Source organism: Xyrauchen texanus, chromosome 18, assembly GCF_025860055.1.
Source record: "Xyrauchen texanus isolate HMW12.3.18 chromosome 18, RBS_HiC_50CHRs, whole genome shotgun sequence".
NCBI classification, from domain to species: domain Eukaryota; kingdom Metazoa; phylum Chordata; class Actinopteri; order Cypriniformes; family Catostomidae; genus Xyrauchen; species Xyrauchen texanus.
Window position 1 is genome coordinate 42314240 of NC_068293.1, and position 13510 is coordinate 42327749.

General features: G+C 36.9%; 1 protein-coding gene across 1 annotated transcript in view; it reads left to right on the plus strand.

The window, feature by feature from the left end:
• The first annotated feature begins 1796 nt into the window (after positions 1 to 1796).
• The window catches only part of LOC127659293 (dipeptidyl peptidase 4-like), a 34541-nt gene continuing 22827 nt past the window's right edge, over positions 1797 to 13510 (plus strand). The window contains exons 1-13 of the mRNA XM_052149043.1: positions 1797 to 2083; positions 2283 to 2367; positions 4354 to 4446; positions 4545 to 4639; positions 4812 to 4886; positions 4979 to 5031; positions 6314 to 6386; positions 6949 to 7069; positions 7152 to 7306; positions 10582 to 10679; positions 10814 to 10943; positions 13151 to 13189; positions 13287 to 13385. Of these exons, the coding sequence (XP_052005003.1) occupies positions 2081 to 2083; positions 2283 to 2367; positions 4354 to 4446; positions 4545 to 4639; positions 4812 to 4886; positions 4979 to 5031; positions 6314 to 6386; positions 6949 to 7069; positions 7152 to 7306; positions 10582 to 10679; positions 10814 to 10943; positions 13151 to 13189; positions 13287 to 13385 (1119 nt within the window). The 5' untranslated portion in view covers positions 1797 to 2080. The remainder of the gene's footprint in view (positions 2084 to 2282; positions 2368 to 4353; positions 4447 to 4544; positions 4640 to 4811; positions 4887 to 4978; positions 5032 to 6313; positions 6387 to 6948; positions 7070 to 7151; positions 7307 to 10581; positions 10680 to 10813; positions 10944 to 13150; positions 13190 to 13286; positions 13386 to 13510) is intronic.

The window sequence follows — 13510 nt, forward strand, 5'->3', positions numbered from 1 at the left end:
AAAGTCATTTTCTTTTTCACATTAATTTTACACATGTCTGATACAAATATGTGGACTTGTTTCATGAATACAGGATATGGAAGCGCAGCGTAGTTCTAGCGGGAAGACTAGCAGCTGTACATCACATCATTAGCTGGGTAATTCCTAGCCAATCGCATGTAAGCCATTGTTTTATAAGTCTGCTCACAATCTATCACATTGCTGTTTCAGTGTGCTAACACGGCAACCTCCACCACCCCATCACCACCAGTTGAGCCCTGTCCCGCACGGAGGTAGGCTCCTCGCCCCTGCCTCCTATCTCCGGCAGGACATGACGGTTCTGAGTATAACTCCCTCGGACTGCCGGACGGGGCCTACGCCAAAGAGAGACATTACATTTCTGTTTTACATTCATCAAGTAAATGTCATCTTAAACTTAACTCAAGCCTGTGTGTCTTCCCGATAGAAATACTTTTTTTGCAGTCTACCTGGAAAAAAGGAAAATGAAAGGCTAACAGCCGTAGGTAACAGCTGAGGGGCACATTGTAACATGACCATTATGTTAGCTTAGAATCACCTTCTAACAACTATATCTGATCTAATAAACATAAATAGAAGATAAACTAAAACATGTCAATATAAGCCATTTATTAGCTTTGTAATGTATAATATAGCAATAAGTTTGACACTAGACAATGACTACTACGAAATAATGCATGGATTGAGCCCACACTCACACACACACAAACAAAGACAAAGATCCCCCATTTAGCCATTAACAGACTGTAGGGGCAAGTGCTGTTAGCGAGCACCTCTGAAAGCTGGAACGGTACACGAGGGGGTGGATGGCCAGCACCATGCCCAGCCGCCTTTGTCTCCCCAGTGGCAATGTTTTACACACCGCACCAGGTACTCATTTTAGGCTGAGTCGACCTAGGGGAGGCCCGGACTGGTTCAGATAATCGTCACTGGTGTTGCCCATGAGCGGGAATCGAACTCAGGTCGCCAGGTTCGATTCACTCACACTCACACACTCACACACACACACACACACACACACACACACACACACACACACACACACACACACACACACACACACACACACACACACACACACACACACACACACACACACACGCGCATTAAGGGGAATTATGTAAATGACATATCTGACTAATTGCATAGCGTTTGTTCTAATTGGGGCAAGGTGCCCTGTTGGCACAACTGGGATTTAAACCTGGCTAGCCACTTCTATCAGGTAGATAAGAATTAAAAGACTATGTATGATGCATTTTGACTGGCTACGGCCCTGGTTAAAGCAGCAAAACAAGTAATTATTGAGATTCTATAGTATTTTTTGGTCACTAATCAAATGTAAGCAAATTTGTGACACTGACTGTTAACTCTGTACAACAGACGGTCAGATTTATTTACTTCCATTGATGTAAGATGCTCTTTGGAACATTCTCAAATACTGGATAACATGATGATCAGTTTTGCACAAACTTATAGAGTCTTTCGTGCTATATGCTCTCAATAAAGCAATAGTGGGACATACCAAATACTAAGAAACACTGAAAATAATGTATGCATTTTTTCAACTTGCCCTGCTGATAATCTCATTTACATAATTCTATTAAATTTGATCATTTAATAATTCTAAATAGAAGCATTTTAACTAGTGATCCCACAATTTAGTATCACTCATTTAAAAACAAAACCGATTCTCTTTGCACATGTCTGCAGACCGGTTCTGCTGAAGTCAATAGAGTTAATGCAGCACTCAAGAGCGAGTTAAAGGCGCTCACGGAGAGAAGCACGTCCTAAATCCTCTCCGTCTGAGGAAGTCTCCCAACCATTCCTTCACCCCTGACTCTGCAATGATGCATCGGAGGAAGTACATTTTTAACTCGGAAAAGTACAATCGGACGGAATAAAACGCAGCTGTCTGTCCAACTCTCGCACTACCGTGGACATAAATAGTTCAAATGTCTTTTTATGACGGCTGAAAGCACTGAAGGTGAGAACTATTCGACCTAGCCTCGTCGATTGAGATTGCCGAAGATTGGATGCGCGTTTTTAAACTTCTTGCGCAATTATGGTCAGTATTGGGGATTTTTTTCACTCATTCATTTTGTGCTCAACATGTGTGCTTAAAGAGTTAAAACGTTATTTTGGATGTTATAGAAAAGTTGAGTATGATAGTTTCAACGCAGTTTCTCTGATACATTGAGAAATGTGGTCCTTGTTTTGACACAATTCTTGTGGTGATTTGTAAAGTGTTTTCGCCTCACCTATAGGGCTGTAACAAGGTGTGTTTGGCGCTGGTCGGAGCGGTTGTCGTCATCACGCTTATTGTTATTCCCACTGCAATTTACGTGAACAGTGAGTGACTTCTCAATCTTCTGCATCTCTTCTGAAAAATTTTATTATTTATAATGAATTAAATAAAACGTACTTATAGGGCTAATTGCATTTGTATAAAAATTACTCTAGGTATACTCCAAGAAACAAGTCTTGTGCTATATAAAGTGTTTTGCAGTTGGTTTCATGTCTCTAGGCCATTGAGTTTAATGGAATTAGAAAATTACAAACATGTACACTACTATATTTATTTGAAAACATATAGAATGTAAATTCCGCAAACAGAGCCTTGTGTCACGAAAAGGACATTTTTAATCAACATTCCATATTTGTTGTGATGTCATAATGTCAAATGGTTACATTGTTTCACTGATTTATAGGGCTAATACATTTGATAATAAAAGTCAGCTTTGTGCTTGGCAATGAAAACCTATTCATGCATTTCCAAGTTGGTTTGGCTTGAAAATGTTATAGTCACGGTGAGTTTAATGGGCACTGTCGCGCTTGTCAAACGAATGTCAAATACTTTACCGCACTCTTCTATCGATATACCGTTCCTAACGAAAACCGCTCGAGCAGCGTATTGCGATTTCGGTTTGTGATACCTTTTGTGCGTTTTCTGTTTTCGCCAGTTGGAAATATGAATGCTGTGAATTTAAACTTTTTATTATAAATGCTAGGCCTACTTGTTTATAGCGAAGAGACATATAATTTAAATAATTGGTAATTAGAATAAAGTTACATTCAAAAAGTATTTTGATTACTGAAGAGATTACTTTGCATTTTATTGTCATTTGTTTAATTTAATATTTACTCCTTTCAGATGGAAAACATTTATAGCCTACATATAAATGATGTGATCCAAAGTGCATCTGAACAGCGGTGAAACACTTTCTGATGATGTTACATTCATACGAGCAGACAGAGAATGAGTTTGGAGCAGAAGAAATAGAAATAAAACTTGAGTAAATTGTCAGCTTTATGCTAAGCTAAAATGCTATTTCCAGCCATTTTACATGCACATGTTACCAGACATGATCATATTTATTTATCAAGAAAATTCACGTTAGATCATAATTTCTTTTTTCTAGTAAGATCTTAGGGCAAAAATCATATTCTTGATAATAATGTTTGTATTGTTTTCCTGTAAAAAATATCTAAACATCCTTAAAACAAGATCAATTAGATTCATCTTGTTTTAGAAACAACACTGCATATATTTATGTTTTTCAGAGAATGTATTTTTAACATGTGTATTTTGAGTTTTTATAGTCAAAACAAGTGAAAAAATCTACCAGTGCTGAAGAAGTAATCCAAATTATTTAGATTACATTACTGACCTTGAGTAATCTAACGGAATACATTACAAATTACATTTTACAGCATGTATTCTGTAATCTGTAGTGTAAAAGTAACCCTCCCAAAACTGAATATATATATATATATATATATAAATAACATTAAGTCCATAAACATTGGTGCCACGTGAAAATATTATGTGAATAAAAACGGTTTATTATAAGTACAGGTATTATTTATTTTTATAGATTAGAGATAAAATATAGTTGTAAAGCAGCTTGTGATGTTCCTATGCATTACTAGTACAATCTTGAACACATTTTTCTCATTAGCATTACAGGTATATTTATAATTTATATAAATATATATTATTAGTAGTAAATCCACTCCAGTTCATATAAATAATCTTAAAAACAAACTCATTCCTGTAGCACCCCCATGTGACTACTAAAGAAACTTCATATGAGAATGTCATTTCCTACCTGGTAAAATATATAATTTAAATATAAAAACGTTTAGAGGGGTCCGTGTGTGTGTGTGTGTGTGTGTGTGTGTGTTTCCAGGGATTCCCGGGATAGTAAAACCTGAAATTTTTGACGTTGTGGGGACAATCAGTCGGTCACCATGAGGAAAACAGCTTATTTATTATTTGCATTTATTCTGTGTAATCATTCTTCTAAATAAACTCTTCCCTCGCTGTGGTTTTAGGGGCTGATTCTGGATCAAAGAGAACTTATTCTTTTGATGATTTTTACAATGATACCATCAGGTATAAAACATACAATCTCCGCTGGATATCAGGTACGACGCCCGAAGACACTTCATATGGATCTGTTTTTTGCAATGACCTCCGAAGCGCACTTACACACACTCAATACTCTGTCTCATTTTCCCCACAGACAATGAATACCTCCACAAAACCAGTGAAGGTCATGTTTACCTGCACAATGCTGAAACTACGGCGAGCTCCGTATACCTGAGCAACACGACATTTGTAAGATGCCTCTGATTTCTGTCTTCTTACTGCTTGAAGGACTCATCACATTCAACTTAAATAGCCTCTCATTTTGTCATATGCTGTAAAGAACCTCTTCATTCTCCCCATTCCATGTTTAGCTCTTCTGTTTAACTTATATACAAATTCCACTCATTTATTTGATTCACAGACCCAAGTGGATGCCAAAGATTACATAGTGTCAGCAGATAGAAAATTTGTCATCTTTGAGAGCAATTACACAAAGGTAACAGGATTGCAGTTGTAAACTACATTTTTTATTGTAAAATAATTCATTCTTGCTGGTATCTCTAACACATTCTTGAAATGTTTCAATAGCAATGGCGTCATTCCTTCACTGCCTCCTATCATATTTACGACATGGAGTCTCAGTGAGTAACGATTATTTGCTGTAGTTTTGTGACTTATTTGTTCAGCATAATGTTACTGGAACATGGAGGTGAAATTCTGTCTACAGAGTTCCCACAGTCATGGAAAACCTGGAAATGTCAGGGTATCTGAAAAATAATGGAAACTATTTTATAATATATATACTGTATTAATTACTATCAGTCTATCTGTCGATCCATCTGTCTGTCTATCTGTCCATCCATCTATCTGTCAGTCTATCTATCTATCTATCTGTCTGTCTGTCTGTCTGTCTGTCTGTCTGTATGTCCGTCCGTCCGTCCGTCTGTCTATCTATCTATCTATCTGTCCATCCATCCGTCTATCTATCTATCTATCCATTTGTCTATCTATCCATCCATCCATCTGTCTGTTGGTCTGTCTGTCTGTCCATCTGTCTATCCGCCTGTCTGTCGATCCATCCATCCATCCATCCGTCTATCTATCTGTCCATCCATCCGTCTATCTATCTGTCCATCCATCCGTCTGTCTGTCTGTCCATCCATCTGTCTCTCTGTCTGTCTATCTATCTATCTATCTATCTATCTATCCATTTGCCTATCCATCCATCTATCTGTCTGTCTGTCGATCCGTCCGTCCATCCATCCATCCGTCTATCTATCTGTCCATCCATCCATTTGTCTGTCTATCCATCTATCCGTCTGTCTGACGATCCGTCCATCCGTCTTTCCGTCCATCCATCCATCCATCCATCCGTCTTTCCGTCCATCCATCCATCCATCCATCCATCCATCCGTCTTTCCGTCCATCCATCTATCCATCTGCCGATCCATCCATCTACCCGTCTATCTATCCATCTATCTGTCTGTCTATCCATCTGTCTGTCTCTCTGCCTGTCTGTATATTGTACACTGTGCATTTAAGTAGTATTATTGTAAGTATATGAGTGGTGGTGGCATAGTGGGCCAAAGCGCATAACTGTTAATCAGAAGGTTGCTGGTTGGATCCCCACAGCCACAACCATTGTGTCCAAGACACTTAACTCCAGGTTGCTCCGGGGGGATTGTCCCTGTAATAAGGGCTCTGTAAGTCGCTTTGGATAAAAGTGTCTGCCAAATGCATAAATGTAAGTATACATATATATATATATATAAAATACTGCTGCCTTATCCAGTAACCACTGACATTCATTGGTCAGAAAGTGTGGGAACTCTGTGACTAAAACTATCAGTCATATACAGCACATAATACTTCTTTTGGTACTCCTGGCTCAATAACATGTGTCTCGTTTTCTGATAAATTCAGGGAATTCATCTCTAAGGTTTCGATTCCGCCTGTTACACAGCTCTTAGTTTGGGCACCGACAGGAAATAAACTGGTGAGTAAACCAGTAAGATCATAATACATCAACCTCCACTGATTATTACATTACTGAACGGGTCAAGTGTCCTCACGACATCAGAATTCCAAACGGAAAGCAGCCCGAGGTATTTTACAAGATCATCCAGGCTATTGACCATCACGAGATATTACAAACAGAGCGCAAAAGTGACAGCCCACAATTTCAGCAGCCTTGGTTCTGAAAGTACAGTATGTTCTTTATCAAACGCAGTACATACTCTGACAGGTAGCTAATTCAGTCACAGCCTTTGCACTTGCATTTTTATGAGTGAATTGATGCTCATATACAAAACGCTGGTGCACAATACAAATATTGACTTATTGTAACTGAGTGTGAGAATAAATACATTATACTTTGCAAAATATTAATATATACATATAGTCTGAGAGTGTAAGGAGACGACTCAACTACAGTACATAATTTGCAATGCTTCATGGGAGTGTGCGATTGCTGCAGAGCTCTTTCAGCGCAATTTACATTTCAAAATGATGCTATTGAGCCCTTAAGTCTTGTGATAATTGTCATTCATCTTCCACAGGCTTATGTGTGGAATTATAATATTTACCTCAAAATGAATGCCACTGCCGAGGCCGTAAAAGTCACACATAATGGAATAGTGAACCAGATTCTAAATGGAGTACCAGACTGGGCTTATGAAGGTAAGTCATGTGTTCATCATAATATCAAATTGAAGTTCCTTTATGTTTTTACATCAGTCATTTATTTTTTTTCCCTCAATAGAGGAACTTTTTGCCTCCAACGAAGCCATTTGGTGGTCTCCACAGTCGAAATATCTGGTTTATCTACAAATTAATGACTCTGAAGTTCACAACATTGAGTACTCGCTGTATGGAAATGACCAGTACCCCACCACAAAATTGATCCCCTATGCAAAGGTAAATATTAGATATAAGGGAGCGTGTTTACATGCACATGTATGTGGTCATATATTAGCCATAAATGGGGTTCCTTTCTTTAAGAAAGGTCATGAACGGTTTAAAAGAAATTATTGACACTGGTAGATTTGGGGCCATTACCCAGATTTTGCATTGCATGTAAACACCATAGCGTTGGTTTTACCAGCTTACCCAGTGTACACAAGAGTTGTGTTGCATGCTTGTTTATGTTTTGACATCAATGCAGAGAATAACCTGATTATTTCAAGTCTCATGTGAACACGGTTTTCTTGCATTGTCTGATTTTATTTTAAGCAGATTTTTTTGGGTTATTAGCATAATTGTGTGCATGTAATCATGTTTTAAAACATTGTGCAGTTCAGTTAGCGCCAGTTTTTACAGAAATTTTTAGAGCATCTTATGATTCTGGTATCGTCCCTGCTTTATGGAAAACATCTACAATAGTTCCAGTGGCGAAAGTTCCTAGGCCGTCTGAATTAAATGATCATCGTCCAATAGCACTTACATCACTTGTGATGAAAAGCTTTGAACATTTAGTAAAAAAGCACATTGTATCCATAACACAGCATCTCATAGATCCTCTGCAATTTGCATATCAAGCTTCTAGAGGGGTTGAGGATGCAATCTTAACTGTATTGCATCTGTTGCATTCACACTTAGAGAAACCAAAAACTCATGCAAAAATTTTGTTTGTGGATTTCTCATCAGCTTTTAATAGTATTTCTCCCAGTACATTAGCTGCCATTTTGGCAAAAGATTTTAGGACACTTGCTTGGGTGGTGTAACGCTTGAGCAACGAGGCAGACGAGGAGGTGCGGATCCAAACGCAGTTTAAACTTTATTTAATAAACAACAAAGGAAAAACACAAAGTAACAACCCACGATGGGGAAATGAAACATAAACTGAGAAAGCTGACCAAGGTAGACACGAACCGGGAACTCGGGAGGGAAAGATACACCGGGTTAACATCAAACAACGATAGACAAGGACTGAACCAAAAACCAGGGTATAAATACATGAACATTGGAAAAAGGGACCAATGAACAAACAGAACTCAAACAAGATAACAAGGTGATTAACAGAAGTAAAAGGCAAACTAATGAGGACAGGTGAAAACAATGAACAGAGGAAACACGAACGCTAACAAAGAGACTATGGAGTTACATAAGGGACTAAAGTGAAAACTAAGAAATGCAAAAGTGACAACAATGGTAAACAAAAGGGCAACAGTGAAACAAGACAGGGTATTCATAACAGGTGGTAAACTTTCTAAGTTCTAGAACTCGGCAGGTTAAAATAGGAGGGTCCATTTCAGACAATTTGATTTCCTCAGTCAGAGCTCCCCAAGGATGTGTTTTATCTCCGTTACTATTTATTTTATATACAAATTCTTGCGTGAGTTATTTCAAAAATAGACATATTGTAAAGTATGCAGATGATACTGCTTTAGTGAGTCTTTTATACGATGAGGAGGAAGAACATGGGCCTGTTCTGGACTTTTTTTTAAATTGGTGTGAAAATGTAAATCTTACTTTAAACATTTCAAAAACTAAGGAAATGGTTATTGATTTTAGAGAGAAAGAGCAAAGTGAAACTCATTTTACATTAATTAACGGGAAGCAAGTACAGTTAGTGACAAATTATAAATATCTTGGTGTAATGCTGGACAATAAACTTAAGTGGGATGTATGGTCTGACTGTGTAAGTAAAAAGCTTAAACAGAGAATGTACTTCTTAAAGAAATTACTGTCCTTTAATGTTCAAAATAGAACACTGTTGATGTTTTATGGGGCTTTGGGGAAGGTGGTAGTAACAGCAAGTAAATTACTAGGAACAAAGTTAGAGAGTATAGAGAGTATATACAAAGGAAGAGTGTTAAACAAGGCTAGCATCATTGTGAATGATAAAAGGCACCCTTTATCCTATACTTTTGAACTACTACCATCAGGTCGACGATACTGCTTACCTAGATGTTTAAAAAATAGGTTTAAATTTTCTTTTATTCCTCAAGCAATTAAGTTTTTAAATTATCCTCCCCCTAGTGGTAGTAGATGAAATAGATGCTAGACTGGATTTCTTAATTATGTTTACTATTATATTTTATTTTATGTATTCAAATTGTAAATAATATGTTAAATGTGAATTTGCCAAATGTTGGGTGAGTTGCTGTGTGCTGCAAACACAATTTCCCTATGGGGATGAATAAAATAAATACAAATACAAAATACAAATACAAATACTATGCGCCATACCATGATTCATTTTTACCCTTATCTAAAATAAAATTAACAGACTTTTGTGATTGTTTTTTTTCAATGGGAACTCTATGTTTGAATAAGTTTGATTCGCCAAATATTTGCCACCGATTCAGAATCAAGGCTTCAATGTGGGATCAACACCCCATAGTGACATTTACAAACGTTTCGAAACAGTATGCCGTAGCAAGGCCTCATTTGCGGAAATCGTGTGAATTGGCCAATTTGATATGTGCTCCGAAGCACTGGTTGGAAATAAAAGATTCGTATAGGTTCTCAGTTCTGGGAGCAGTAAATGCTCCCATCACAAATAAAAATGACTGTTTTGAGCGACCCGCGCTGACTCACACAGCAACATTGACTCAACCAACAGCATGAGTTTCACACAGCTTTTTTGAACACTCCCCATCTCTCGTGGATCAAACAATGTTTATTTTTGCAGTTCTGTTTGGTGATGCTAGTGGTGCAGAAACGATGTACTTCAACTTTAAATACAGTAGGGGTGAAATAGTGTTAATCTAGCCCTCTCTAAAGGGCCGTTTCCTGGTTAACGCAGGCGCTTATGGCCCCCGAGCCACCAAGGGGCCCTGCAAAGCAAGGTGTTTTCATTTTATATTTGCTAAAAGCTGCGAGTAAGACTCCGGCATCTGGCTGAATTAGACTGGTATAGGGGGCCCCCTTGTGGCCCGAGAGGGAAGGGAAAATGAAATGATTGGTGGGGTTTTAAGACCAATGGTAGATGGGAGGAGTGTTTGGGAAACCTGTTTGAAAGCAGTATTTATGAAATTTCGTTTCAAGGTGCAGAAATACATAAAGACCGTTCTATATAAGCAAATCTTATAGAAACTGTATAGGTTAATAACGCCATGGGATCATTTTGCCAGTGTTTCTATGTAGTATAACTGCTTCACAGATGACGAGATGCACGATTAAAGAACTGCACGAGATTATTTCACTTGTTTCATCATTAGTCTGTGGTTTCATTTCTCCCTGCAAAGGCAGGCTCCGCCATTCCCAGAGTGAAGCTGTTTGTGATCGATGTTGAAAATCCATCCAAACATTCTGAAGTGGCGGTACCGAAATCCCTCAGTGCTGGGTTTGTCCTCCTAATGTTTCTCATGTTCACACTATCACAATGTTTGTGTCTGAAACGTAAGCTACAAACCATTCAACCTTCTCAAGAGTTCAGCATAATGTAATTTAGTGTGTTTATTGTGGCTTTTCTCCCAGCGATCACTACCTGAGCTCAGTCACGTGGGTCACAGAAGAGCGACTGGCCGTTCAGTGGATGCCGCGCAGACAGGATCGAGTTCTTCTGCAGATTTACGACTATGATGGCACTAACTGGAAAGAACGCTCGGTGAGAGTCTAATACATTACAATTATTACAAACATTACAATTCGTTACAAAATAATAATATAATATAATATATAGTGCATATATGGATGACTGTAAGTGCAAGTTAGACTACTAACTTAGACTACTTATAGACTACTTTAATGGTGATTTGAAGGTTATTTATGTCATACTTTGAGCTTGACCGTAACGTCATTGACCAACATGTGGTATCGGATTTGGATTGAGCTCGTCGGACCGATACCCCATCCGAGTAAAAATGTTAGTATTGGACCTGATACCGATCCAGATATCAGATTGGTGCCATCCCTAGTAAAAATGTATCTTCAAGGTGTATGAAGCACACATGCAGCTTAAGAGATTTTACCATTTAAATGACAGTTAATCGTGAAAGGTCTGAAATAAAGAATCGTCATAATCACATTTATTTGTTTGTCAGTCAAATTTCATTATCGTGAAATTTCTTAATTAGTATTTTTTTTATTGTTTTCCAAATAAAATAAAATAAATTTAAACTAAATTTTAAAACTTTTAAGACAAGTGAAAATGCACAAGATTTGTTATTTATTGATATTTATTATTTTCAGAGAAATCAAATTTAAATTTGTGATGTTTATGATTAAAAACAAAGAAAAAAACTATTTATCAATTGGGTAAGAAATATAAACTTAATTCAAAAGGGAAAACAAGTTTATTTATTTTGTTCGCCGTTGGAAGATTTTTTTCTTCTTGTTTTAAGAATACATTTTTCTAAATATTTTCTGAATTTTCTGAGAGCAAGACTTAAAGAAATAATCCGGGTTCAATACAAGTTGAACTCAATCGACAGTATTTGTGACATAATAATAATTACCACAAACAATTTATTTGACTGAATTCTCGGTTCCAGTGGAGGCATTTACAATGAAAGTCAATGGGGGTCAGTCCGTAAACATTAAAATAATCACTTTTTCAAAAGTAGAGTCACAAGACATAAACAATATGTGTGCTAACATGATTGAAGTGATAAAATCACCTACTATCCTTTTCTGTGTAAAGTTATAGACAATTTTACTACTACATTACCATGATGGAAAATACTAAAATGGCTGTAAAAATTACAATTTAAACAACTTTACAGCTCAAATAATGCACAAGTTTTAACAGAAGAATTAATGTAAGTGCTTTTATAAAATGATAAGCTTCACATTGCTGCCTTTAAACCCTCCAAAACTTTACCCCATTGACTTCCATTGTAAGTGCCACACTGTAACTTAATTTTTGCAATAATTCATATTATGCTACAAATGCGGATGATTGACTTTAACTTGTATTGAAGCTGGAATATTCCTTTAATATCATATGCCATTTTCACTTGTCAACTAAATAAATCTTGTTTTAGGAATATTTAGATATTTTAACTGGAAAACAAGACAAAAATACTAATTAAGAAAATTTTTATTATTAGATTCCTCCGGTAGGAGGAAATCTATTATTATTGACGGTTATTATTATTATTATTATTATTATTATTATTATTATTATTATTATTCTCATTCTCCTTGAGCCCCAATATCTCAAAAAGTCACTGGTCAAAATGTTTCTAAATTGGCACATTGATACTACATGCCAACGGGTACCCCCACACCAAGAATGGCCCACATTCGTCTTTAGGGGGCCCTACAGGCCAAACCGAAAAGAGCCCTTTTCCTGGTCAAAAACTTTCTAATTGTGTACATTGATACTACAGGCCAACAGGAAACCCCACACCAAGAATGGCCCATATTCGCCCTTAGGGGGCGCTTCAAGTCATGCCCAAATGTCCTATTTTCAAAGTAATGGCATTTCCACCCCATTTATCCAATTTTTCTGAAACTCGGTGTGCATGCCTCATTTCTCATTGGGAACAAAAAAGCCTCAAGGATCCATAAGGTCCGGCATGATGGACTTTCCTGTGCACTGAAATATTTTCGTTTAGGATTCAGACAGAAAGACATGTTTTTTGGATTCCTCCATTGGGAGGGTTTAACCCCAACCCTCTACTGATCAATTTTAAATGATTTGCCATTTAGAGGAATCCGCATTGCTGCTTGCAGCTATATTTATTATTATTATTATTAGTTGTAGGTGTAAATGAAGCCTGTGTTTGATTGTTTGAACACTTTGAGTCATGTGTTAAAATTAGATAGAACAATTAGATAATTGTTTTTAATTTTGTATTTTCTTTACAGAAATTTGAGCAAAAGAGCAAAACTGGATGGATTGGACAGGTGAGATTATTCAACAATCACATTAAATCTTCAAATTATCAAGATTTTCACTAGAATGGGAAATCTTACAATATATAATGCTGTTTTCTCCTCACAGTTCTTCCCTTCACCTCCTTACTTTGCTGCAGATAACATGAGCTTTTACAAAGTTATGAGCAATGACAACGGCTATAAACATCTTCACTATGTGAATGGTGTAAGTCATTTAGTATTTGTATTTTTTTAAATATATATTGTGTTTTTTGCTAATGTCTGCACTGTTCTCTAAACACCTGCTGCTTCTGTGTAAAAAAAAATAAAAAAAATATTGCACTGTGGTAA